General features: G+C 39.7%; 1 protein-coding gene across 1 annotated transcript; it reads right to left on the bottom strand.

The window, feature by feature from the left end:
* Positions 1-237: 237 nt before the first annotated feature.
* LOC139764535 (serine/threonine-protein kinase Pink1, mitochondrial-like) lies at positions 238-26,554 on the bottom strand. The gene is made up of 11 exons (XM_071691264.1): positions 26,073-26,554; positions 16,690-17,019; positions 15,436-15,625; positions 14,555-14,944; positions 6,279-6,450; positions 5,740-5,919; positions 3,909-4,031; positions 3,484-3,658; positions 3,060-3,317; positions 1,681-1,782; positions 238-1,177 (listed from the first exon to the last, which is right to left on the bottom strand). The coding sequence occupies exons 1-11, from the start codon at positions 26,343-26,345 to the stop codon at positions 941-943; spliced, it is 2,430 nt and encodes an 809-aa protein (XP_071547365.1). The 5' UTR covers positions 26,346-26,554; the 3' UTR covers positions 238-940.
* Between the last annotated feature and the right edge of the window lie 1,171 nt (positions 26,555-27,725).

The following is a 27,725-nucleotide window of genomic DNA, read 5'->3' on the forward strand; positions in this document are numbered from 1 at the left end:
AAACTGTGGAAATTTCACTTATAAGAAAAGTAGAGAGAAAGTAAAGAAAAGTAAAGTAAAGAGAATAATCAAATATCCCTTACATCAATTAGATGAATTCATACTTTATCCCTTATTAAAAGATCTTAGACTTGAGAAAATTGAATATAACTTCATGCACTTATGCAACAATAGAGTCAACACTTTGGTGGGAGTGAACACATACAAAGATAGGCTAAGAAAAATTAAAGTCCCAAAAATTGTTTATATATATATATATCAACCAATTCACATGTAGGTGTAGCTGCTGGAATCTACACATATAACCCATGATGTATTACAGTAGTTCACAAATGACACTAGCAAAAAAGCATTAAGGAACATTATCACCATTACATACCCTGTAAAACTGGACTTTGAGGCTTCTCATTACATCTAATTCCCTTGGTTATACACCATGAGAGAAAGATACAATCAGGAGGGCAAGGAACTCTCATTGCAAAGTAATTGGTGTATATCAAGCAGTAATTCCTTTCTCTTCTGCCGATCATCTATTTTTGTCATTGCATCTTCAAACATTACTTCCTTTATTTCATGTACCAAAGAAAAGAATGACCTATTGATAAGATAATCCACCTCCTATATCTGCTAACATGAGGTCCTATCTCCAGTATTACACTGCTAATATTCTATGTCATTTTTTCAAATAATATAATGAAGAATAATTTCTATTCAGTAAGCTCTACAATCTTTTATTTTTGTGCTTAATTTCTTGGAAGAATTTTCAGAAAAGAACAATAATGCAGTTAGTGTAATAGGAAATGGGACCTCATATAAATAAGGCAAGCACTTTACCTCTTGCATCATGAAAAAAAGTGCCCTCTAATTGACTTTACTTTTATGACTATGTGTTACCTGGCTAAAGTTTGATTATTATTACTATACCAAATATCTTCAGTTATTAAAAAGCCCTATTCCATTTAATAGCTTGAATGATATCCATATAGTGGATCCTTGCCAAAAATGTTGATACCAATTCATACTCCACCTGTCCACCTTCACGGTCTGAAATTCTTCCTCTCGTTTCTTCAGTCCATTTCCTTTCCTTTCCAATCCTTTTTCCATCTTTGCTCTGGGTTTGTGAAAGTCGAGTTTCACAAAGAACTTTGGTGGTAAGACACAAAAGCCATTGCATAATCTAAAAGATACAAGAAACACACGAATGTTGAATTTACCCATAATTCTAGTTTTTATGAAATCAAAGTTAATGAAAACTATACAGATGATGTCTTCTTACTTTGATGTATCCTCACCAAATATAATTATTCTGAATCTATAATAAACAGGCCCTCATTTCCCACATCAAGAATCACCCCTTTAACCCTAGCTATTACACCATGCTTGCTACTGACATATCCTGTCACTAGAGATCCCTAATCTCTGAGGTACAATTCAGCATCAAAACTGCATTAAGCCCAAGTGGACTAATACGGATGATACAAGAAGACTCCCATCCAAACCACTGTGCATATCATTAACCCTTTTGCTTTAAAACTAATTTCCAGAGGGAGCTCTCAAAATTCAGTAATCCACCAAAAAATAAAACTTAGACACTTTCTACCCTTTTGTTATGAAAAGGAGATATACTTCAGCCATCCTTCATGTAAACATGCCACTGAAAAATGGGAAAAGGATTCCTACCTCTGTATGTGTGGGCAAGGTGAGAGCATGACGACAAAGCCATTTGCTTGGAGCCCAGAGCATCAGCTGACACAATGTTGCTGCAACGTTGATGCTTGGCCGCTATGAAATAAAATTTTAAAGATATCTTCAGGAAAATAATCAATGCATAACAAATGGACATCAATTTGACTATGGAAGTGAAAATTATGGAAACTAATTTAGTGATTTTCAGTATCGTTCTGTATCGGTAAATTCTCTATAATCTGATTTTCACAACTCCCAGCTAATTCATGCATTCCAATAAAAGCTACATCTCTAATACATGAACTTTACTAGGACTTGCTTTTAGAACTGATCTATCCTTTTCAATATATATCTGGGTGATGAACTGAGCTGATCTACTCTTCCAATTCTTTCTCGCTCTGGAAAGTCCCAAATTTAACAAAAAGGGATGACAATTTTGAACCCTCTCTTTGAAGCAGGCTGAGGGTGATGCACTACTTTTGCTGCAAAGGTTTTGAAAAAGCACAAGATGTTTTAGCACCGACAAAGCACAACTGACCAACATGGTGTGGTATGTTGAAGAATGATGAGGAAAAGTTATATGGTATATGGCAATGAACCATGTTTTGTATCATTTATGTTTGTCAGTTGCTAGGTTCCTTACTCTGGGAAGGATATGGAAAGATAGAATGAAAGAGGCTTAGGATTATTAGGACCTCAACATTCAGGAAAGCAAGAAGAATGCACTGGCTTGAATGAGCTTAAGCAATAATATATATGAGAAAAAACATGCTTTCAGAGAGATGAACCATGGCAAATAAGGCAATCAAGGTAAACCATGGTATAGTTTCTTGGATTTGGCTGTGGACAGAAGTCTCTGGTTTTAATACATATTACATGACAGCTTGAGATTGGCTGTGTGTAGTAATTCCCTTCTTTCCTGATGCACACATACAGTAAATCAATTCAAAAAATTATATTTAAACCTGAAACACATAGTCAGTTTTGACCTAAATTTCTAGAAACATCAGATGTTCAAAATAAGAAACAAAAACCCGCATTCAAGGCTCTGACTCTAGAGTAGTATCAAACATGTATGCAATCCATGGCAACTAAGTTTCAGTTCAGAGCAAGGCAGCATTCAGATATGGGGAGCATGGAGATGGTCACAAAGTTTTGCTGAATAACCAAGTTAAATTACCCCTTCTTTTTTAGAAGGCATGACAGTCCATTGTCATGGGAAATGACAATGAAAGTGTCACTTGATGTTATCCAAACAGAATAGTGTAACAAGAAATAAGAAAGCTGATTAGCTTTGTCCAAATGAAATTGTCTTCAAGTATCTATAACTTCAGCAAGATGTTCAAAACTTAAACAATCTGAATAAAACGTACATTTCGAGGATTACGGCGCAAAAGGTCATGAATCAAGTGTTTAAGTGATGCTGGAACACCCTTTGGTAAACGGGGTAACTGAGACTCTTTGTAAGTGGCAGAGTCCAAGCACTTCCGTTTATTTCCAACTGGATTTTGCCGAGTGGAAAGAAATGGATTTTCTATTCCATATATTTCATAGGCTAGAGCTCCAATAGCCCATAAGTCAGACTGAGAGAAGTTTACAGATCGCAAGAGGCCAGGAACAGCAGTTTTCACCTGTGAAAATGAATACATTAGAAATCAAGTTTAACATTTTAAAAAATGTGGTTATTAATTTTTTTTAACTGATAGGTAACAAGTAAAGGCTTAAAATCAATCTATTTCTTTTTTTTATCATAACTGGCATAAGAGGTCTAATCATCATACACATGCATTTTCTTACTTCAGGAGCCATCAAAGCAGCATTGCCTTGTCTAGGATCTGCTTCACGGGATGGGAAAGGAACAGTCATGTGGGAAGTCTCGGTCGTAACGCTACAGCCAAAATCAGTCAAAACTAACAGTGGATACTGCCATCCTTCAGCCAGTGAAAGAAGTATGTTGTCTGACTTAAGATCCCTAGAAATGGAATATCATAATGGCATAGAATATTCAAAAGCATCAATTCTAAAAGGATTACTAGACTGAGCTCCACAAAAAATACGTTATAGCACTGTCAAGTCAACATACATACAATCTTACTGCATTTCAAAATATTTCAGAACAACTATTAAGATCATTGGGATACATATATTGGTGACTCCCTAGAATTAAAAAATACTCAACTTTTCACAAAAGTAAGACAAGAATGTGAGTGTACAAAGATTACCTGTGAGCTACATTATAGCTGTTAATATGGAGTACAGCCTCAAGCAACTGTGTCAAGAGTAGGAGGGAGGTATAACCAGTAGGTTTGAAATTGTTTAAGTAATCACGTAGACTTAGGTCATATCTGTAAAAGAGAGATACATACAGCACTAGAGTTCATCTTGAATGGAACATAAAGAGAATATTTTGGAAACTGAGAGATGAGTCTTCACCTTGCATGGTACATCAAGAAAATAATTCCTAAACTGAGAAACTCATGATCAACTTGCATGTAATATCAAGAAAATATTTCCTAAACTGAGGAACTTGTGTTCATCTTGCATGGCACATTAAGAAAATATTTCCTAAACTTAGAAACTAGTGTTCAACAAGCACGGAATATGACACAAATATTTCCTAAACTGAGAAATTAGTTTTCATCTTGCATGTCACTTTAAAAAAATATTTCCTTAAACTGAGAGATCCAAACTTTCCACTGGCTAAGTACATTTAAAGATTCAAGATGAAATCTCCTGCCACAACTCCAAGACTAAGCACTGATTAAGGATATAGGAAGGGGAAATATGGGTACTGAATGCTTCCACTGGATATACCATGCTTAGTTGCCCTCCAGGCATGAAAAAAGGTGTTATACACTTTGTGTAGATGTTGCTGCCGCAGCTAAAATTTCTATACTCCTGCAAAACTGCATATCTTTCTTTGTCTGTTTTGTGGCGCTACCTCACTGACACCAGGGATGACAAGGCTGTTTCCTGTGGGGTGGGGTGGTGAGCAGGTAGGAATATGTGCTTGTGTATATATTCATATGTATATAAGCATATATATATGAATATACATGTATGAATTATGTACATGTGTATATATGTATATGTCTGTGTATGTATATATATGTGTACATTGAGATGTACAGGTATGTATATTTGCGTGTGTGGACGTGTATGTATATACATGTGTATGTGGGCAGGTTGGGCCATTCTTTCGTGTTTCCTTGCTCTACCTTGCTAACGCGGGAGACAGTGACAAAGAAAAAAAAAAAAAAAAAAAAAATAAAATATATGAATAGGTATGGATATGTATGTATAATCAAACAGAGCATAAATATTTCAATCTTTTCATTTTCAGACAGGTTGAAAGTCGATATTCCTTTGTAGTAGGGTTTAGCCTTCCAGAAAAATGAACTATTTCATAATTTGTTATAGCAATAATCTGGTAAAAAAGCATGGGTGCATACCAAAACAGCACCAAAAAAAAATATGAGAGCCCAGCAAAGGAAGATGGAGATACTCTTTAATGCTTTACCCAAGGAAGCCTTTAGTCTATCCATTGAACTCCACCCTTTATACCTCTCTATTTTCACTTTCACCTCTATCAGTGCCCTGTTCATATCTATACAGTGAAAACTCAAACTGAGTTCACACAGCCCTGACTTATCTGTGCTTATTTCAAAATTCCACTCAACCCTCCATCCACCTACATACTTCCTTTACTGTCTCTGTACCTCATAAAATAATGAACAGTTTCTGTGTTCATCAAGAATTCACATTAATCAGTAATCTAAGATTATGCCACACTGACAGGCCAGTTGTAATTCAACAAGCCACTCCAATTCTGAAGAGGCATCATCAAATTAACGATAATTCTCAAACCTCTGCAAAGCCACCCCCTTAAAAAAAAAAAAAAAAAAAAAATCTATATCTCTTTCAAATCTTTTTCACATTACACAACAGCATGACAATAATAAACCACAACTTGTGTTACCAGTATATATGTCTGGCACCTCATTCATTAGAGTACAAAGTCAAAAATTCTACATGATAAGAAATAATTCTAACCTTTTCATGACACAGAATAGGCTCATATTCCTGCCACAGCCTCCTGGGTTAAGTCGCGTTGGAAGTGCATCTGGATACAATTGCATTGAGTCTTCTAGGAAGGGAACACGATCAACAAACACACATGGCATCTCCACAATGTTTGGATGTGAGGGCAAATGCATATGCTTACTGCAGAATCTGAAAAATTCAATAACATGTACAATACAATGAATATGAATGTGTTTAGCCATTCTTTTTAGCAAGCTTATTTCATCAGAGCAATAATAAAAGCCTAGTTTGAAAAAGAGAAAGGATATGTTTTTTAAAAATGAATCTGTTATTTGATGTAGATTGGGGCCTGAACATATAGGAGGGTGAAAGGCAAGCATGGGAGAGAGTGAATTGGAATGATGTGGTTTGCAGGGGACGATGTGTTGGCAATGGATTGAACCAGTATGCGCAGCAGCCAAGGGAAAATGAATGAAGTGTTTTAGGCTTTTAGAAGTGATGGCAGATGGAACCATGGAAGCAGATGTGATTTCATAAACCCAAATTACCTTTCCTGCCACTCAAGTTGTGCTTCATCTAACTGCAGTCTTCTTGCTGGGAGCAGTTCTTTGTACATGGCCCGAAGGATAGCAGGGGCATTGGACTCTGCTTCATAGTTGAACATCATCTTCACTGCTAGAGGGTATTCATGTATATCTTTTGAGTCTTCATGAACCACTTCTGGAAGGAGGTAATTATCATAATTAATTCTACTCAACTAGAAAAGAGACAAAGTTTTATGAAATGGCTTTATGAGAGATGAGAGAGCATAACACCTGAATTGTGGTGAAGCAAACTGAGAGCCATGACATTTCCTGCAATGTGGTTGATACTGTTTTGTTGGCAGAATCAAATGGGGAGGTGGGTAAAATAGTTGTTCATTCTGATGATGAACATGTGGGGATGCTCAAAGTAGATGCAAGAAATATCAAGTTTTTCACTTTTCGAAGAGACTTGGAATCAATGTAATATCAAGTCTGAAAGAACAAAAATTTGATGTGGTTAGAAAATGTAAGTATTTGGAAATAATGATCATTAAGGATCACTGTCAAAAACCTGAAACTAACTGTAGGTTCATACAAGGAAGAAGCTCTGGAGATGCTTTAATGAAATGAACATCAAATCTGTGAGAGGATGACATGGTAGTTCTTGTTCCAAGTTTTCTGTATTGACGGAAAACTTTATTCCTCATCAGTTAAAAATGGCAGTTAACCATTTCCTTTCTCAGTACAGCTTTGATGCATGAGACCTGGTTTTAGTGATGGGTGATGTGAATGCAAAGGTGAGAAATGTGGCAGTTGAGGGTATAATTAGTGTACATGGGGTATTCAGTGTTGTGAATGGAAATGGTGAATAGCTTGTGGATTTGTGTGCTGAAGAAAGACTGGTGATTGGGAATACCTGGTTTAAAAAAGAGATATATACATAAGAATACATATGTGAGTAGGAGAGATGGTCAACGGGCATTATTGGATTACGTGTTAATTGATAGACGTGTAAAAAGAGTCTTTTGGATGTTAACGTGCTGAGAGGGGCAGCTGGAGGGAAGTCTAATCACTATCTTGTAGATGTTTTCAAGAAAGAAGAGAGAATTTTAGGGAGAAGAGAGTTATGAGAGTAAGTGAGCCTGGAAATGAGACTTGTGTGAGGAAGTACCAGAAGAGATCAAGAGTAGAATGGCAAAAGGTGAGAACAAATGAAGTGAGGGGATTGGGTGAGGAATGGGATGTATTCAAGGAAGCAGTGATGGCTTGTGAAAAAGATGCATGTGGTATGAGAAAGGTGGGAGGTGGGCACATTAGAAAGGGGAGTGATGAAGGAGTAAAGTTGTTAGTGAAAGAGAAAAGATAGGCATTTGGACAATACTTACAACGAAGGAGTGCAAATGACTGGGAGATGTATAAAAGAAAGCGACAGGAGGTCACGAGAAAGGAGCAAGGGTTGAAACAAAGGCAAATGAGAATTGGGGTGAGAGAGCATTATTAAACTTGAAAGTTGTTTTGGAAGGAGGTAAATAACGTGCGTAAGACAACAGAACAAATGGGAACATCAGTGAGAGGGGGCAAGTGGGGAAGTATTAACAGGTAGTGATGAAGTGAGAAGGAGATGAAATATTTCAAAGATTTGTTGAATGTGTTTGATGATATAGTGGCAGATGTAGGGTGTTTGGCCAAGGTGGTGTGTGAAGTGAGAGGGGTCAGGGAGAATGGTTTGATTAAGAGAGAAGAGGTAGTGAAAGCTTTGCGGAAGATGAAATCCTGCAAGGCGGCAGGTTTGGAGGGTACTGCAATGGAATTCATCAAAAAAGGGGGTGACTGTGTTGTTAATTGGTTGGTAAGGCTATTCAATGTATGTATGGAACATAGTGAAGTGCCTGAGGATGGGCAAATGCATGCATAGTGCTATTGTACAAAGGCAAAGGGGATAAAGGTGAGTGTTCAAACTTCAAAGGCATAAGTTTGTTGAGTATTCCCGGGAAATCATATGGGAGGGTATTGATTGAGAGGGTGAAGGCATGCACACAGCATAAGACACTGAGGAAGAACAGTGTGGTTTCAGAAGTGGTAGAGGATGTGTGGATCAGGAATTTGCTTTGAAGAATGTATGCGAGAAATACTTAGAAAAACAGATGGATTTGTATGTAGCATTTATGAAGCTGGAGCAAGCATATGATAGAGCTGACAGAGATACTTTGTGGAAGATCTTAAGAGTATATGGTGTGGGAGGTAAGTTGCCAGAGGCAGTGAAAAGTTTTTATCGAGGATTTAAGGCATTTGTATGAGTAGGAAGAGGAGAGAGTGATTGGTTCCCAATGAATGTCAGTCTGCGGCAGGGGTGCATGATGTCCTTATGGTTGTTTAATTTGTTTATGGATGGGGTGGTTAGGGAGGTACATGCAACAGTTTTGGAGAGAGGGGAAAGTATGCAGTCTGTTGGGTATGAGAGGGCCTGGGAATAGAGTCAGTTGTTGTTTGCCAATGATACAGCTCTAGTGGATGATTCCAGTGAGAAACTGCAGAAGTTTGTGATAGAATTTGGAAAAGTGTGTGAAAGGAGAAAGTTGAGAGTAAATATGAATAAGAGCAAGGTTATTAGGTTCAGTAGGGTTGAGGGACAAGATAATTGGGATGTAAGTTTGAATGGAGAAAAATTGGAGGAAGTGAAGTGTTTTAGATATCTGGGAGTGGACTTAGCAGCAAATGGAACTCAGGAAAGTGGAAGTGAGTGGAAGTGAGTAACAGGGTGGAAGAGGAGGCGAACGTTCTGGGAGCGATGAAGAATGTGTGGAAGGCAAGAACATTGTCTCAGAGAGCAAAAATGGATATGTTTGAAGGAATAGTAGTTCCAACATTTCCATATGGCTGCAAGGCATGGGCTGTAAATAGAGTTGTACAGAGAAGAGTGGATGTGTTGGAAATCAAATGTTTGAGGACAATATGTGGTGTGAGGTGGTTTGATCAAATAAGTAATGAAAGGGTAAGAGATGTGTGGAAATAAAAAGAGTGTGGTTGAAAAAGCAGAAGGTGTATTGAAGTGGTTTGGTCGCATGGAGAGAATGAGTGAGGAAAGATTGACAAAGAGGATATATATGTGTCAAAGGTAGAGGGAACGAGGAGAAGTGGGAGACCAAACTGGAGGTTGAAGGATGGAGTGAAAAAGATTATGAGCGATTGGGGCCTGAACATACGGGAGGGTGAAAGGCCTGCAAGGAATAAAGTGAATTGGAATGATGTGGTATATCGGGGTCGATGTGCTGTCAATGAGGGAATATCCTCACCTGGCCCCCCTTCTCTGTTCCTTCTTTTGTTAAATCAAAAAAGAAAAAAATGAGAGGGGAGAATTTCCGGCCCCTCGCTCCCTCTCCTTTTAGTCGCCTTCTACGACACGCAGGAAATACATGGGAAGTATTCTTTCTCCCCTATCCTCTATCCCTAGGGATTTTTTTTTCCCAAAAGAAGGAACAGACAAGGGAGCCAGGTGAGGATATTCCCTTAAAGGCCCAGTCCTCTGTTCTTAACACTACCTCGCTAATGCGGGAAATGGTGAAAAGTATGAAAGAAAAGAAAAAGAAATATATATACATATATATATATATGTATATTTGAAGGAATAGTGGTTCCAACAATGTTATAAGGTTGCGAGGCGTGGGCTATGGAAAGAGTTGTGTGAAGGAGGGTGGATGTGCTGGAAATGAGATGTTTGAGGACACTATGTGGTTTGAGGTGGTTTGATCGAGTAAGTAATAATAGGGTAAGAGAGATGTGTGGTAATAAAACGAGTGTGGTTGAGAGAGCAGAAGAGGGTGTTTTGAAATGGTTTGGTCACATGGAGAGAATGAGTGAGGAAAGATTGACAGAGAGGATATATGTGTCAGAGGTGGAGGGAATGAGGAGAAGTGGGAGATCAAACTGGAGGTGGAGAGATGGAGTGAAAAAGTTTTTGAGTGATCGGGGCCTAAACATTCAAGAGGGTGAAAGGCGTGCAAGGAATAGCAAACTGGAACAATGTGGTATACCGGGGTCGATGTGCTATCAATGGATTGAACCAGGGCATGTGAAGCGTCTGGGGTAAACCATGGAAAGTTCTGTGGGGCCTGGATGTGCAAAGGGAGCTGTGGTTTCGGTGCATTATTACCTGACAGCAAGAGAATGAGTGTGAACGAATGTGGCCTTTGTTGTCTTTTCCTAGCACTACCTCGCACACATGAGGGGAGAAGGGGTTGTTATTTCATGTGTGGTGAGGTGGCGATGGGAATGAATAAAGGCAGACAGTATGAATTATGTACATGTGTATATATGTATATGTCTGTGTGTGTATATATATGTATACGTTGAGATGTATAGGTATGTATATTTGCGTGTGTGGAGGTGTATGCATATACATGAGTAAGTGGGTGGGTTGGGCCATTCTTTCGTCTGTTTCCTTGCGCTACCTCGCTAATGCGGGAGACAGCGACAAAGCAAAATAAATAAAATAAATAAATATATATATGTGTGGTTTCGGTGCATTATAGATGACAGCTAGAGACTGAGTGTGAATGAATGTGGCCTTTGTTGTCTTTTCCTAGCGCTACCTCGCGCATATGCGGGGGGAGGGGGTTGTTATTTCATGTGTGGCGGGGTGGCGATGGGAATGAATAAAGACAGAGAGTATGAATTATGTACATGAGTATATATGTATATGTCTGTGTGTGTATATATATATATGTATACATTGAGATGTATAGGTATGTATATTTGCATGTGTGGATGTGTATGTATATACATGTGTATGTGGGTGGGTTGAGCCATTCTTTTGTCTGTTTTCTTGTGCTACCTCCCTAATGCGGGAGACAGCGACAAAGTGAAATAAATAAATAAATATATATCCCTGGGGATAGGGGAAAAGAATACTTCCCACGTATTCCCTGCGTGTCGTATGCATATATATCTTTTCTTTCATACTATTCGCCATTTCCCGCATTAGCGAGGTAGCGTTGAGAACAGAGGACTGGGCCCTTGAGGGAATATCCTCACCTGGGCCCCTTCTCTGTTCCCTCTTTTGGAAAATTAAAAAAAAAAGTGAGAGGGGAGGATTTCCAGCCCCCCGCTCCCTCCCCTTTTAGTCGCCTTCTACGACACGCAGGGAATACGTGGGAAGTATTCTTTCTCCCCTATCCCCAGGGATAATATATATATATATATATATATATATATATATATATATATATATATATATATATATATATATATATATATATATATATATTTTTTTTTATACTTTGTCGCTGTCTCCCGCGTTTGCGAATTAGCGCAAGGAAACAGACGAAAGAAATGGCCCAACCCCTCCCCGCCCCCATACACATGTACATACACACGTCCAATTCACTCTATTCCTTGCCCTCCTTTCACCCTCCTGCATGTTCAGGCCCCGATCACACAAAATCTTTTTCACTCCATCTTTCCACCTCCAATTTGGTCTCCCTCTTCTCCTCGTTCCCTCCACCTCCGACACATATATCCTCTTGGTCAATCTTTCCTCACTCATTCTCTCCATGTGCCCAAACCATTTCAAAACACCCTCTTCTGCTCTCTCAACCACGCTCTTTTTATTTCCACACATCTCTCTTACCCTTACGTTACTTACTCGATCAAACCACCTCACACCACACATTTTCCTCAAACATCTCATTTCCAGCACATCCATCCTCCTGCGCACATCTCTATCCATATCCCACGCCTCGCAACCATACAACATTGTTGGAACCACTATTCCTTCAAACATATATATATTTTTTTTTTTTTTTTCCCAAAAGAAGGGACAGAGAAGGGGGCCAGGTGAGGATATTCCCTCAAAGGCCCAGTCCTCTGTTTGTAATGCTACCTCGCTCATGCGGGAAATGGCGAATAGTTTGAAAGAAAAGAAAAAGATATATATATATATATATATATATATATATATATATATATATATATATATATATATTTTTTTTTGCTTTGTCGCTGTCTCCCGCGTTTGTGTGGTAGCGCAAGGAAACAGACGAAAGAAATGGCCCAACCCACCCCCATACACATGTATATACATACGTCCACACACGCAAATATACATACCTACACAGCTTTCCATGGTTTATCCCAGACGCTTCACATGCCTTGATTCAATCCACTGACAGCACGTCAACCCTGGTATACCACATCGCTCCAATTCACTCTATTCCTTGCCCTCCTTTCACCCTCCTGCATGTTCAGGAGCCGATCACACAAAATCTTTTTCACTCCATCTTTCCACCTCCAATTTGGTCTCCCTCTTCTCCTCGTTCCCTCCACCTCCGACACATATATCCTCTTGGTCAATCTTTCCTCACTCATTCTCTCCATGTGACCAAACCATTTCAAAACACCCTCTTCTGCTCTCTCAACCACGCTCTTTTTATTTCCACACATCTCTCTTACCCTTACGTTACTTACTCGATCAAACCACCTCACACCACACATTGTCCTCAAACATCTCATTTCCAGCACATCCATCCTCCTGCGCACAACTCTATCCATAGTCCACGCCTCGCAACCATACAACATTGTTGGAACCACTATTCCTTCAAACATATCCATTTTTGCTTTCCGAGATAATGTTCTCGACTTCCACACATTCTTCAAGGCTCCCAGAATTTTCGCCCCCTCCCCCACCCTATGATCCACTTCCGCTTCCATGTTTCCATCCGCTGACAGATCCACTCCCAGATATCTAAAACACTTCACTTCCTCCAGTTTTTCTCCATTCAAACTCACCTCCCAACTGACTTGACCCTCAACCCTACTGTACCTAATAACCTTGATCTTATTCACATTTACTCTTAACTTTCTTCTTTCACACACTTTACCAAACTCAGTCACCAGCTTCTGCAGTTTCTCACATGAATCAGCCACCAGCGCTGCATCATCAGCGAACAACAACTGACTCACTTCCCAAGCTCTCTCATCCCCAACAGACTTCATACTTGCCCCTCTTTCCAAAACTCTTGCATTCACCTCCCTAACAACCCCATCCATAAACAAATTAAACAACCATGGAGACATCACACACCCCTGCCGCAAACCTACATTCACTGAGAACCAATCACTTTCCTCTCTTCCTACACGTACACATGCCTTACATCCTCGATAAAAACTTTTCACTGCTTCTAACAACTTGCCTCCCACACCATATATTCTTAATACCTTCCACAGAGCATCTCTATCAACTCTATCATATGCCTTCTCCAGATCCATAAATGCTACATACAAATCCATTTGCTTTTCTATGTATTTCTCACATACATTCTTCAAAGCAAACACCTGATCCACACATCCTCTACCATATATATATATATATATATATATATATATATATATATATGTGTGTGTGTGTGTGTGTGTATAAGTGAATGGGCCATTCTTCGTCTGTTTCCCGGTGCTACCTCGCTGACACGGGAAACAGCAATCAAGTATAAAAAATCTTTATAAAATACCCCTGGTCAAATTTCTATAAAGTTCTGGTGTTTCCAGGGCCTCTTCCTAAAAGCTTTTGCAGTCAAAAGTCGTGCTACCTCCAGTAGTGAGAAAATGACTCCTTTCAAGTGAAAATTTATTTGACAATCTATCAATCGGCCCTGAGGGAAGGATGAATGGTTGGATTGACTGAGTGCTGACTGCCATGCCCAGGATTGAAGCCAAGTTAACTAAAACACTATGGAAACCCATAACAACACAAAATATCTAATCCAAAAAAGGTGGGTGATAGGATACCCTTCCATGATAAAAAAATGTGACCTTCTTACCCTTACTCACATATCATTTAAGAGCTTGCAAGCTACTCATCCAAATACACCAAACATCCTCTTAATTCAATCATCCAACCATTCCCTTTTTGTAACTTACAAAACATTCCTTTCCTGATTACATTTATTTTTCATAACAATTATTCCTAAACCTGCCAACTCACATAACCAGATTCCCTATAAATCTATTTCAGATACGTGCACTATTATTCACCTTCCTGAGCCTTTTCTATCTTTAACAATGGAATACGTTAGCCCAGGGACTGACAAACATATAATTGCTATCTCCATAACAACATTTTACAGATTTCTTTTCTAAATACCTCATGAATCATTATCTTCTCTGTTATCTCTTGAACTCCTGTACTTGATGGAAATAATAAATGGGTAAAAAACTTAATAAAAAGCATCCCTTACAAATCTGTGTGCATTCACTTTCACTGTGTAGAGTCAACACATAATACTTTTCAACTGCACTCTCATCCTCACCTGATTTGTCTGATGTGGTAGGTGTCCTGGATACTGCTCCCTGAGATGATTCTGTTCTCTTCACATTATTGTCTCGTTCCTTCTCTTCTAACTTAAATTTAACTCGCTTTATGTGATTTTGTGAGCCCAAGGTACGATTAGGCATCAAGTTTTCACTGCCTATCTTGGACATCTGATCATCCATTTCCTCTGGCTTACCAACCAAACAGAAGTCAATGTCACCAGTCATCTGTTCTTCATTATCGTAACTCATGGGCTGCATTTCCTCATTAGGAGAGAAGGACAACTGATCCAGCCCATCTTCAACTTCTAACTCCTCCATTTGCAATGTAGGGGACTCTGACTTTTGTCTCTTCATTGGTGGGGAATGGGAGTCTGCATCTTCTTCAACTGAAGTTAATGTAAAGTTATCAACAATTTGTTTACAAATATAGGTAAGTTAAAAACAAATAAAATTTTCCTTTAAGAGAAAGTAGACTTTCCTCATAAAGATCATGGATACCAAAACAGATAAACAAAGAAGAAAATGTATACTTTTTGTGTTTTTAAAAATTTCTGATAATTACTTTTTTTGTAAAGATAATATATATTTTACCTAGTTAGACATGAAGAAGCATATTTGCCATGTTATATCTATATGATAGTAAAACAATAGAATCAAGTGAAAATAAGATGAATTTTTTTAAAATATCCATGGGAGAGAAATAAAAAAACTATACATCACTACATTATAAAACACAGTAACTTCACTTAAAATCAATGTATTATCCCAAAGCTAAACTATTACATAATCTTTAAGGGCTATCTATTTACAAGGGTGAAATCTACATATACTATAATTCATCCAACAAAACTCAATTGTCATTATATTGCAAACCCACCTGCACTCCACTTTGCTGCATATACTACAGCACTGCAACCCTTATCAATAACTGAACCCAACTTAAAGTCAGCCAAAGAGAAGATGTGTTCCTCCAACTCTTCAAATTCTTCTTCATTCCCTTCTCTCACATTTTTCTGATACTGACAATATTCAGGATTTTGCAGCCATCCTGCTCGTGAGATGGCTTCCTGAAAAATTTCAAGGTTTAATAACTTTATGAGTATACAGTTTTTACTACTACAAATGGTGGAACATACATACAAAACTTACCAAAATACATAAAAACTGCAAATTCACTTACTAAATTTTCAGATAACACTTAAATCTTTAGTATAGTGTAGTTGCATTACGTTTAAATATATTCCACATGAACAACAGAACAAACATATTAGACAAGACTTATCAACAATCATCAAAAAACACTGGTGAAAGTAATGTACTAATATCTGAAAAACAAACTGGATCTTCAACTATCTATTTACCTTTTTCAAGATATTTGATAGTTTTCTCAATTTCCTAATTTCTTCATCCACTTACAACTTTCTACATTGTTTCACTATTACTGTCAGGTATTTCTCTACCATTAAAGCCCTAGTTGTTTCATCCTTCAATCCTATGATCTTTTCTCCTCAAGTTGCAAAAATTCATACCTTCATACAGATTCCGTGGAGCTGATCTGATGACAATTCTATATTCATTTCCTTCCAAGATTACCAAAATTTTAGTCTAGCTGGGTCCTTATTAAAGTAATCCCTTCTCTTTCAGAATGCAATATAAGAATGACTACATCTTCCACAAAAACTACAGTCCATGCTCTTTATAGACAAAATCTTCAAAGCTGTTCACATCCAGTTTCTATTGGCATAAATACTAGATAACCAAATGAATATTTGGACTAAAGTTTGCTAGGTCAGCTGGTAGGTGTTTCAGTTACCCATCAGCAGTGAAAAAATATTCTGGTATCTACTACTGTCCATTTTTATCTGCAACTTGTAGGGGAGTTCCAGTTGGAACAGGCATCAGAGATAAAGACAGATATATAGACAGACTTTTATTTAGTTCTTTTATTACTTTACCCTTCATCAGTAGTTTCATGTTCCATTTCAAACAGTTTGTACCTTAACTTTGCTATCATAACCTCCAATCATTCTCATAAAACAAAATCACTCCATTAGTATATGCAATTTATTAGCTAATTCCAGTGCTTTTCCTAAAATATATAACAATACTAATAAGATTAACCAATACTTACCCTGATATTGCAACACAGAGCCTCAAACTCGTCTTCTTTGGTAATGATTCCTTGCTGTGACCCAGACACTAGAGTTACCCCAACAAGAGCGAAATAGGGGGCACTCTCTCCAAACACCAGTCGTTTGGTCGTACGTCGTTTAGCTTCAGCCCAAAGGGGTGCAGACACTTTGCGAACAAAGCCCTGAACCAAGCGGGTGGTCACGGGGCGCAGGTGACTAACCAGACCACTGGCACCTTGTGAAGAACTGCCAATTATACTTGCACTGGACTGCCCACCACCACGTTCTGCCACATGCTTGTCCACCCTAGCACCCCCCTGACTCTGTGACTGAGAAAAAGAGGAAAAGCATAAACACTATACAACTACTATAAAAAAATTTCTTAAAAAGAGGACTGGTAGTGATAAAAGCTAATCTACTCTAAAGCAGCAGCTCAAACTCCCATTGTAAGGAACTGCTAAAATACTCCTAGTATCATCAATAAACAGTTTAGATATACTATTTTTTTTATCTTTGCCAGATATTACACCAATATATGGGGAACTACCACTGACATATGGACAAAGATCCTCCTGTAACTTTACTCACATTTAACAAGTATCAGAAAGAAACATTTAGATACATGTGCAAATTACTACCAATTTGTCCCTTTTGGTGCTAAGGGCTTTAATTGACACTTTAAGAAGCATGGTGCTATTTGCATCATTCATATAATTTCCAGCCACAAGTTGAACTCTGAACAAACTAAAGGCTTTGAATGCTGGCCACACAAAAGGGATGCTTAGAGACCTTATTAACACACTGGTGACCTCAGTGGATGGTTGCATGCCTTTTCTTGGGGCTTGCCACATTTGCCATCCATAATGACCACTGCTGTGCCCCAGTACCTATACTAAGGTAGTGTTCTACTACAAAGGCATTTATGAGGTACTCCAAGAGCATCTTCAAGCATATGTATTCAGATGAGTGACATTTTCCACATGATTTTGTCACAATGAAATATGATTATGAATTTTTATTAGTAAATCCATCATCTTGCAGGAGTAACAGTTTTCAAAGATAAGTACAGAATAAGAGGGTGAAGATCTTGTAAAAGTTTCCATGACAACTCCATCTATACATGTCAGTATATAGAAAACACTAAGGTTTTAGTAAGTGTTTCGCAATATTTCATGGAATGCAACAGCAGGTATTAATGGTTTCATATATCATTATTATTAATATATCCTACTTGATTGCCATTTCCCACGTTTGTGAGGTAGCGCCAGGAAACAAAGACCTGTCCACTTATATACACACACATGTACATACACGAACACACACACACACACACACACACACACACACACATATATATATATATATATATATATATTTTTTTTTTTATACTTTGTCGCTGTCTCCCGCATTTGCGAGGTAGCGCAAGGAAACAGACGAAAGAAATGGCCCAACCCACCCCCATACACATGTATATACATACGTCCACACACGCAAATATACATACCTACACAGCTTTCCATGGTTTACCCCAGACGCTTCACATGCCTTGATTCAATCCACTGACAGCACGTCAACCCCGGTATACCACATCGCTCCAATTCACTCTATATATATATATATATATATATATATATATATATATATATATATATATTTTTTTTTTGCTTTGTCGCTGTCTCACGCGTTTGCGAGGTAGCGCAAGGAAACAGATGAAAGAAATGGCCCAACCCACCCCCATACACATGTATATACATACGTCCACACACGCAAATATACATAACTACACAGCTTTCCATGGTTTACCCCAGACGCTTCACATGCCCCGATTCAATCCACTGACAGCACGTCAACCCCGGTATACCACATCGCTCCAATTCACTCTATTCCTTGCCCTCCTTTCACCCTCCTGCATGTTCAGGCCCCGATCACACAAAATCTTTTTCACTCCATCTTTCCACCTCCAATTTGGTCTCCCTCTTCTCCTCGTTCCCTCCACCTCTGACACATATATCCTCTTGGTCATTCTTTCCTCACTCATTCTCTCCATGTGCCCAAACCATTTCAAAACACCCTCTTCTGCTCTCTCAACCACGCTCTTTTTATTTCCACACATCTCTCTTACCCTTACGTTACTTACTCGATCAAACCACCTCACACCACACACTGTCCTCAAACATCTCATTTCCAGCACATCCATCCTCCTGCGCACAACTCTATCCATAGCCCACACCTCGCAACCATACAACATTGTTGGAACCACTATTCCTTCAAACATATCCATTTTTGCTTTCCGAGATAATGTTCTCGACTTCCACACATTCTTCAAGGCTCCCAGAATTTTCGCCCCCTCCCCCACCCTATGATCCACTTCCGCTTCCATGGTTCCATCCGCTGCCAGATCCACTCCCAGATATCTAAAACACTTCACTTCCTCCAGTTTTTCTCCATTCAAACTCACCTCCCAATTGACTTGACCCTCAACCCTACTGTACCTAATAACCTTGCTCTTATTCACATTTACTCTTAACTTTCTTCTTTCACACACTTTACCAAACTCAGTCACCAGCTTCTGCAGTTTCTCACATGAATCAGCCACCAGCGCTGTATCATCAGCGAACAATAACTGACTCACTTCCCAAGCTCTCTCATCCCCAACAGACTTCACATATATATATATATATATATATATATATTTTTTTTTTTTTTTTTTTTTTATACTTTGTCGCTGTCTCCCGCGTTTGCGAGGTAGCGCAAGGAAACAGACGAAAGAAATGGCCCAACCCCCCCCCCCATACACATGTACATACACACGTCCAGACACGCAAATATACATACCTACACAGCTTTCCATGGTTTACCCCAGACGCTTCACATGCCTTGCTTCAATCCACTGACAGCACGTCAACCCCTGTATACCACAAGACTCCAATTCACTCTATTTCTTGCCCTCCTTTCACCCTCCTGCATGTTCAGGCCCCGATCACACAAAATCTTTTTCACTCCATCTTTCCACCCCCAATTTGGTCTCCCTCTTCTCCTCGTTCCCTCCACCTCCGACACATATATCCTCTTGGTCAATCTCTCCTCACTCATTCTCTCCATGTGCCCAAACCATTTCAAAACACCCTCTTCTGCTCTCTCGACCACGCTCTTTTTATTTCCACACATCTCTCTTACCCTTACGTTACTTACTCGATCAAACCACCTCACACCACACATTGTCCTTAAACATCTCATTTCCAGCACATCCATCCTCCTGCGCACATCTCTATCCATAGCCCACGCCTCGCAACCATACAGCATTGTTGGAACCACCATTCCCTCAAACATACCCATTTTTGCTTTCCGAGATAATGTTCTCGACTTCCACACATTTTTCAAGGCTCCCAAAATTTTCGCCCCCTCCCCCACCCTATGATCCACTTCCGCTTCCATGGTTCCATCCGCTGACAGATCCACTCCCAGATATCTAAAACACTGACACATATATATATATATATATATATATATATATATATATATATATGTGGCAGTTGAGGGAATAATTGGTATGCATGGGGTGTTCAGTGTTGTAAATGGAAATGGTGAAGAGCTTGTAGATTTATGTGCTGAAAAAGGACTGATGATTGGGAATACCTGGTTTAAAAAGCGAGATATACATAAGTATACTTATGTAAGTAGGAGAGATGGCCAGAGAGCGTTATTGGATTACGTGTTAATTGACAGGAGTGCGAAAGAGAGACTTTTGGATGTTAATGTGCTGAGAGGTGCAACTGGAGGGATGTCTGATCATTATCTTGTGGAGGCTAAGGTGAAGATTAGTATGGGTTTTCAGAAAAGAGGAGTGAATGTTGGGGTGAAGAAGGTGGTGAGAGTGAGTGAGCTTGGGAAGGAGACCTGTGTGGGGAAGTACCAGGAGAGACTGTGTACAGAATGGAAAAAGGTGAGAACAATGGAAGTAAGGGGAGTGGGGGAGGAATGGGATGTATTTAGGGAATCAGTGATGGATTGCGCAAAAGATGCTTGTGGCATGAGAAGAGTGGGAGGTGGGCTGTTTAGAAAGGGTAGTGAGTGGTGGGATGAAGAAGTAAGAGTATTAGTGAAAGAGAAGAGAGAGGCATTTGGACGATTTTTGCAGGGAAAAAATGCAATTGAGTGGGAGAAGTATAAAAGAAAGAGACAGGAGGTCAAGAGAAAGGTGCAAGAGGTGAAAAAAAGGGCAAATGAGAGTTGGGGTGAGAGACTATCAGTAAATTTTAGGGAGAATAAAAAGATGTTCTGGAAGGAGGTAAATAGGGTGCGTAAGACAAGGGAGCAAATGGGAACTTCAGTGAAGGGCGTAAATGGGGAGGTGATAACAAGTAGCGGTGATGTGAGAAGGAGATGGAATGAGTATTTTGAAGGTTTGTTGAATGTGTCTGATGACAGAGTGGCAGATATAGGGTGTTTTGGTCGAGGTGGTGTGCAAAGTGAGAGGGTTAGGGGAAATGATTTGGTAAACAGAGAAGAGGTAGTAAAAGCTTTGCGGAAGATGAAAGCCGGCAAGGCAGCAGGTTTGGATGGTATTGCAGTGGAATTTATTAAAAAGGGGGGTGACTGTATTGTTGACTGGTTGGTAAGGTTATTTAATGTATGTATGACTCATGGTGAGGTGCCTGAGGATTGGCGGAATGCGTGCATAGTGCCATTGTACAAAGGCAAAGGGGATAAGAGTGAGTGCTCAAATTACAGAGGTATAAGTTTGTTGAGTATTCCTGGTAAATTATATGGGAGGGTATTGATTGAGAGGGTGAAGGCATGTACAGAGCATCAGATTGGGGAAGAGCAGTGCGGTTTCAGAAGTGGTAGAGGATGTGTGGATCAGGTGTTTGCTTTGAAGAATGTATGTGAGAAATACTTAGAAAAGCAAATGGATTTGTATGTAGCATTTATGGATCTGGAGAAGGCATATGATAGAGTTGATAGAGATGCTCTGTGGAAGGTATTAAGAATATATGGTGTTGGAGGCAAGTTGTTAGAAGCAGTGAAAAGTTTTTATCGAGGATGTAAGGCATGTGTACGTGTAGGAAGAGAGGAAAGTGATTGGTTCTCAGTGAATGTAGGTTTGCGGCAGGGGTGTGTGATGTCTCCATGGTTGTTTAATTTGTTTATGGATGGGGTTGTTAGGGAGGTAAATGCAAGAGTCCTGGAAAGAGGGGCAAGTATGAAGTCTGTTGGGGATGAGAGAGCTTGGGAAGTGAGTCAGTTGTTGTTCGCTGATGATACAGCGCTGGTGGCTGATTCATGTGAGAAACTGCAGAAGCTGGTGACTGAGTTTGGTAAAGTGTGTGGAAGAAGAAAGTTAAGAGTAAATGTGAATAAGAGCAAGGTTATTAGGTACAGTAGGGGTGAGGGTCAAGTCAATTGGGAGGTGAGTTTGAATGGAGAAAAACTGGAGGAAGTGAAGTGTTTTAGATATCTGGGAGTGGATCTGTCAGCGGATGGAACCATGGAAGCGGAAGTGGATCATAGGGTGGGGGAGGGGGCGAAAATTTTGGGAGCCTTGAAAAATGTGTGGAAGTCGAGAACATTATCTCGGAAAGCAAAAGTGGGTATGTTTGAAGGAATAGTGGTTCCAACAATGTTGTATGGTTGCGAGGCGTGGGCTGTGGATAGAGATGTGCGCAGGAGGATGGATGTGCTGGAAATGAGATGTTTGAGGACAATGTGTGGTGTGAGGTGGTTTGAGCGAGTGAGTAACGTAAGGGTAAGAGAGATGTGTGGAAATAAAAAGAGCGTGGTTGAGAGAGCAGAAGAGGGTGTTTTGAAATGGTTTGGGCACATGGAGAGAATGAGTGAGGAAAGATTGACCAAGAGGATATATGTGTCGGAGGTGGAGGGAACGAGGAGAAGAGGGAGACCAAATTGGAGGTGGAAAGATGGAGTGAAAAAGATTTTGTGTGATCGGGGCCTGAACATGCAGGAGGGTGAAAGGAGGGCAAGGAATAGAGTGAATTGGAGCGATGTGGTATACAGGGGTTGACGTGCTGTCAGTGGATTGAATCAAGGCATGTGAAGCGTCTGGGGTAAACCATGGAAAGCTGTGTAGGTATGTATATTTGCGTGTGTGGACGTATGTACATGTGTATGGGGGGGGGGGTTGGGCCATTTCTTTCGTCTGTTTCCTTGCGCTACCTCGCAAACGCGGGAGACAGCGACAAAGTATAAAAAAAAAAAAAAAAAAAAAATATATATATATATATATATATTGGGAGGTGAGTTTGAATGGAGAAAAACTGGAGGAAGTGAAGTGTTTTAGATATCTGGGAGTGGATCTGGCAGTGGATGGAACCATGGAAGCGGAAGTGGATCATAGGGTGGGGGAGGGGGCGAAAATTCTGGGGGCCTTGAAGAATGTGTGGAAGTCGAGAACATTATCTCGGAAAGCAAAAATGGGTATGTTTGAAGGAATAGTGGTTCCAACAATGTTGTATGGTTGCGAGGCGTGGGCTATGGATAGAGTTGTGCGCAGGAAGATGGATGTGCTGGAAATGAGATGTTTGAGGACAATGTGTGGTGTGAGGTGGTTTGATCGAGTGAGTAACGTAAGGGTAAGAGAGATGTGTGGAAATAAAAAGAGCGTGGTTGAGAGAGCAGAAGAGGGTGTTTTGAAGTGGTTTGGGCACATGGAGAGGATGAGTGAGGAAAGATTGACCAAGAGGATATATGTGTCGGAGGTGGAGGGAACAAGGAGAAGAGGGAGACCAAATTGGAGGTGGAAAGATGGAGTGAAAAAGATTTTGTGTGATCGGGGCCTGAACATGAAGGAGGGTGAAAGGAGGGCAAGGAATAGAGTGAATTGGAGCGATGTGGTATACCGGGGTTGACGTGCTGTCAGTGGATTTAATCAAGGCATGTGAAGCGTCTGGGGTAAGCTATGGAAAGCTGTGTAGGTATGTATATTTGCGTGTGTGGACGTATGTATATACATGTGTATGGGGGGGGTTGGGCCATTTCTTTCGTCTGTTTCCTTGCGCTACCTCGCAAACGCGGGAGACAGCGACAAAGTATAATAATAATATATATATATATATATATATATATATATATATATATATATATATATATATATATATATAGGGGATAGGGGATTAAGAATCCTTCCCACGTATTCCCTGCGTGTCGTAGAAGGTGACTAAAAGGGGAGGGAGCGGGGGGCTGGAAATCCTCCCCTCTCTTTTTTTTTAAATTTTCCAAAAGAAGGAACAGAGGGAGCCAGGTGAGGATATTCCAAAAAAGGCCCAGTCCTCTGTTCCTAACGCTACCTCGCTAACGCGGGAAATGGTGAATAGTTTAAAAGAAAAAAAAAAGAAAATATATAAAATCATATATCTATTCATTTTGCTTTGTTGCTGTCTCCCGCGTTAGTGCAAGAAAACAGACGAAAGAATCGCCCAACCCACCCACATACACATGTATGTACATACATGTCCACATACGCAAATATACATACCTATACATCTCAATGTACACATATATATACACACACAGATATATACATATATACACATGTACATAATTCGTGCTGTCTGCCTTTATTTATTCCCATCACCATCTCGCCACACATGGAATTACAACCCCCCCCCTCATGTGTGCGGGGTAGCGCTAGGAAAAGACAACAAAGGCCCCATTCGTTCACACTCAGTCTCTAGCTGTCATGTAACAATGCACCGAAACCACAGCTCCCTTCCCACATCCAGGCCCCACAGAACTTTCCATGGTTTACCCTAGAAGCTTCACATGCCCTGGTTCAATCCACTGACAGCACGTCGACCCCAGTATACCACATCGTTCCAATTCACTCTATTCCTTGCACGCCTTTCACCCTCCTGCATGTTTAGGCCCCGATCACTCAAAATCTTTTTCTCTCCATCTTTCCATCTCCAATTTGGTCTCCCACTTCAATTTGGTCTCCCACTTCTCGTTCCCCCCCACCTCTGACACATATATCCTCTTTGTCAATCTTTCTTCACTCATTCTCTCCATGTGACCAAACCATTTCAAAACACCCTTTTCTACTCTCTCAACCACACTCTTTTTATTACCACACATCTCTCTTACCCTTTCATTACTTCCTTGATCAAACTACCTCAAACCACATACTGTCCTCAAACATCTCATTTCCAGCACATCCACCCTCCTGCGCACAACTCTATCTATAGCCCACGCCTCGCAACCATATAACATTGTTGGAACCACTATTCCTTCAAATATACCCATTTTTGCTTTCTGAGATAACGTTCTTGCCTTCCACACATTTTCTACGCTCCCAGAACTTCCACCCCCTCCCCCAACCTATGACTCACTTCTGCTTCCATGGTTTCAGACGCTGCCAAAACCACTCCTAGATATCTAAAGCACTTCATTTCCTCCAATTTTTCTCCATTCAAACTTACCTCCCAATTGACCTGTCCCTCAACTCTACTGTACCTAATAACCTTGCTCTTATTCACATTCACACTCAGCTTTCTTCTTTCATACACTTTACCAAACTCAGTCACCAGCTTCTGCAGTTTCTCACCCGAATCAGCCACCAGCGCTGTATCAGCTGATACACTTCCCAAACTCTCTCATCGACAACAGACTGCATACTTGCCCCTCTCTCCAAATCTCTTGCATTCACCTCCCTAACAATCCCATCCATAAACAAATCAAACAACCATGAAGACATCACACACTCCTGCTGCAAACCGACATTCACTGAGAACCGATCACTTTCCTCTCTTCCTACTCGTACACATGCCTTACATCCTCGATAAAAACTTTTCACTGCTTCTAACAACTTGCCTACCACACCATTGATTCTCATTTATTCTTAACACCTTCCACAGAGCATCCCTACAACTCTATCATATGCCTTCTTCAGATCCATAAAAACTATACACAAATCTATTTGCCTTTCTAAGTATTTCTCACATACATTCTTCAAAGCAAATACCTGATCCACACATCCTCTACCACTTATGAAACCACACTGCACTTCCCCAACTGATGCTCTGTACATGCCTTCACCCTCTCAGTCAATACCTTCCCATATAATTTCCCAGGAATACTCAACAAACTTATACCTCTCTAATTTGAGCACAAGAAAAATTCTTAGGATACATCATTTTGGAACATATTCTTCTTAGTTTGGTAACAGTAATTAATGTGAAATCTAAGAACCTAACCTTATAATATGCAATCTAACTTAGGCAACCAGCCAAGAGGAAAATTAACTTCTGAAGTAACACTATATACCTGCCAAACTTACTTTTCCTGGGATAAACTGTCATATGATTTCGTCAGTATAAAGTAATATACAGAGGCATGCTTTATTATGCAGTAACCACTCTCAACTCACCTTGCTCAGTTTGTGACGAAGGTTCGGGGCTCGGACCTGGTGGTGGTGTTGCTGCTGCTGCTGCACTAAATTCAAGTGTCGCCGCTGAGCGTGCTGGAAAGCTCGTCGCCCGTGCTCCACCGCACTCTCAACAATGGTCCTTAGACTCCACATTTTCACCTCTGTCTCAGCCCGCGCCGCCGCCCATAGTCGGGCGCCGCCGCCTCCAAGCAAACCCCACACAAACACGGCTGCTCTCGGGTATTTTCTTAATACCACCAAAAACTCTGGCATTACCTGTCCATGTCGGCATACACCGACGAGTCCTATGTCAATCCTGTATCAACAGCTAGAACAAAAATAGCATGCAGAAGATCCAAATATCTATCAAAATGATGAAATCGTAGCACGTATGGGTATAAATACAGAAATCTTGCTTGAGCTTTTTGGTGCAGCAATTTAACCCTGAGCTCCGTCAGCTGACTGACGACAACACATGCAACGCTGCCGCTCCTCCTTCTTCCGCCAATGGTGCCATATCTCCATCTGAACTCAGCAGATATGTGGTTAACCTATTGAATAACATGTCCTTTATCGCATGAAAAAAATCTGAAATATATCATGTGATAGAATTGATTACACTAAAGCTGGTCAAAATGAGCTGTTTCAAAACAAATATTTTAGCCTTACAAATCTCTCTGCATGTCATCAAAATTAGGAATAAGTAATAATACCCAGCAGCAACACACTACTGTTGTGGCATCATGTTATGTTAATATGTAACACATATTTCTGTCTAGAATTTCTAATTGCTCCTCACAATGTGTTGTTCAAACACTGAAATTAACTGAAGCTAACAAAGTAGCACATAGTGTTATATCTTTACTAACATAATGTTATTAGACTGCTTGTCAGGAAAATAGCAAGATATCTACTATAAAAACCCATGGTAGTCTGTTATCTTTGCTCCTACGACATTAAAAGATCACAATGCTTTGCTAACATTATCAAATGAAATTGAAATGATGCCTTACATCATTACACAGTTCGTGGTTTCTTTGATTCCACTATATTTTTCTGAAACTTTCGAGAACACATACTACTGTACTGCTTTGAGGTGGAATGTAAGCATAATAAATATGGTTATTTTGTCGGCTAGTCGGCGCCGAAGGTAAAACGTTATTTTACCGAATAGTTAACGTTCAACATTATTCAGTTCCTTGTGTTATCCTGGTTGACACTGAGATATGGTAGCCCGGCCATGTGACAAGGTGGAGACCCGCGATTAAGTTTGACCGGTTTGATTATTCTAACATTTTCCTTAAACTTTACAAGTATTCATCCTAGAGCATTATGATATATTTTCCATGGTTATTTCATGTATAGAAGTGTTTGAATATCTCATCCTTCAATTTTGAAACAAAATGTTTTTGGAGCAAAAAATATCCTGAACTATACCTTCAATTCTTGAGTATTATTCTCAAAAAAAAAAAAAATCCTTTAAATACTCAATATGAGTAGTATTTTTCCTGCTGAATACAATGCTAGTGTTAAAATAACGTTTAGTCGTCTTTATGACATTCAGTTAAGCTGTTAAATTAATTCAATTCTCAATAATTTCTGATCCCTTGCATTGTATCTACTGGGTATATATCGGAGACGAAGAGCATTATG

Source organism: Panulirus ornatus, chromosome 50, assembly GCF_036320965.1.
Source record: "Panulirus ornatus isolate Po-2019 chromosome 50, ASM3632096v1, whole genome shotgun sequence".
NCBI classification, from domain to species: domain Eukaryota; kingdom Metazoa; phylum Arthropoda; class Malacostraca; order Decapoda; family Palinuridae; genus Panulirus; species Panulirus ornatus.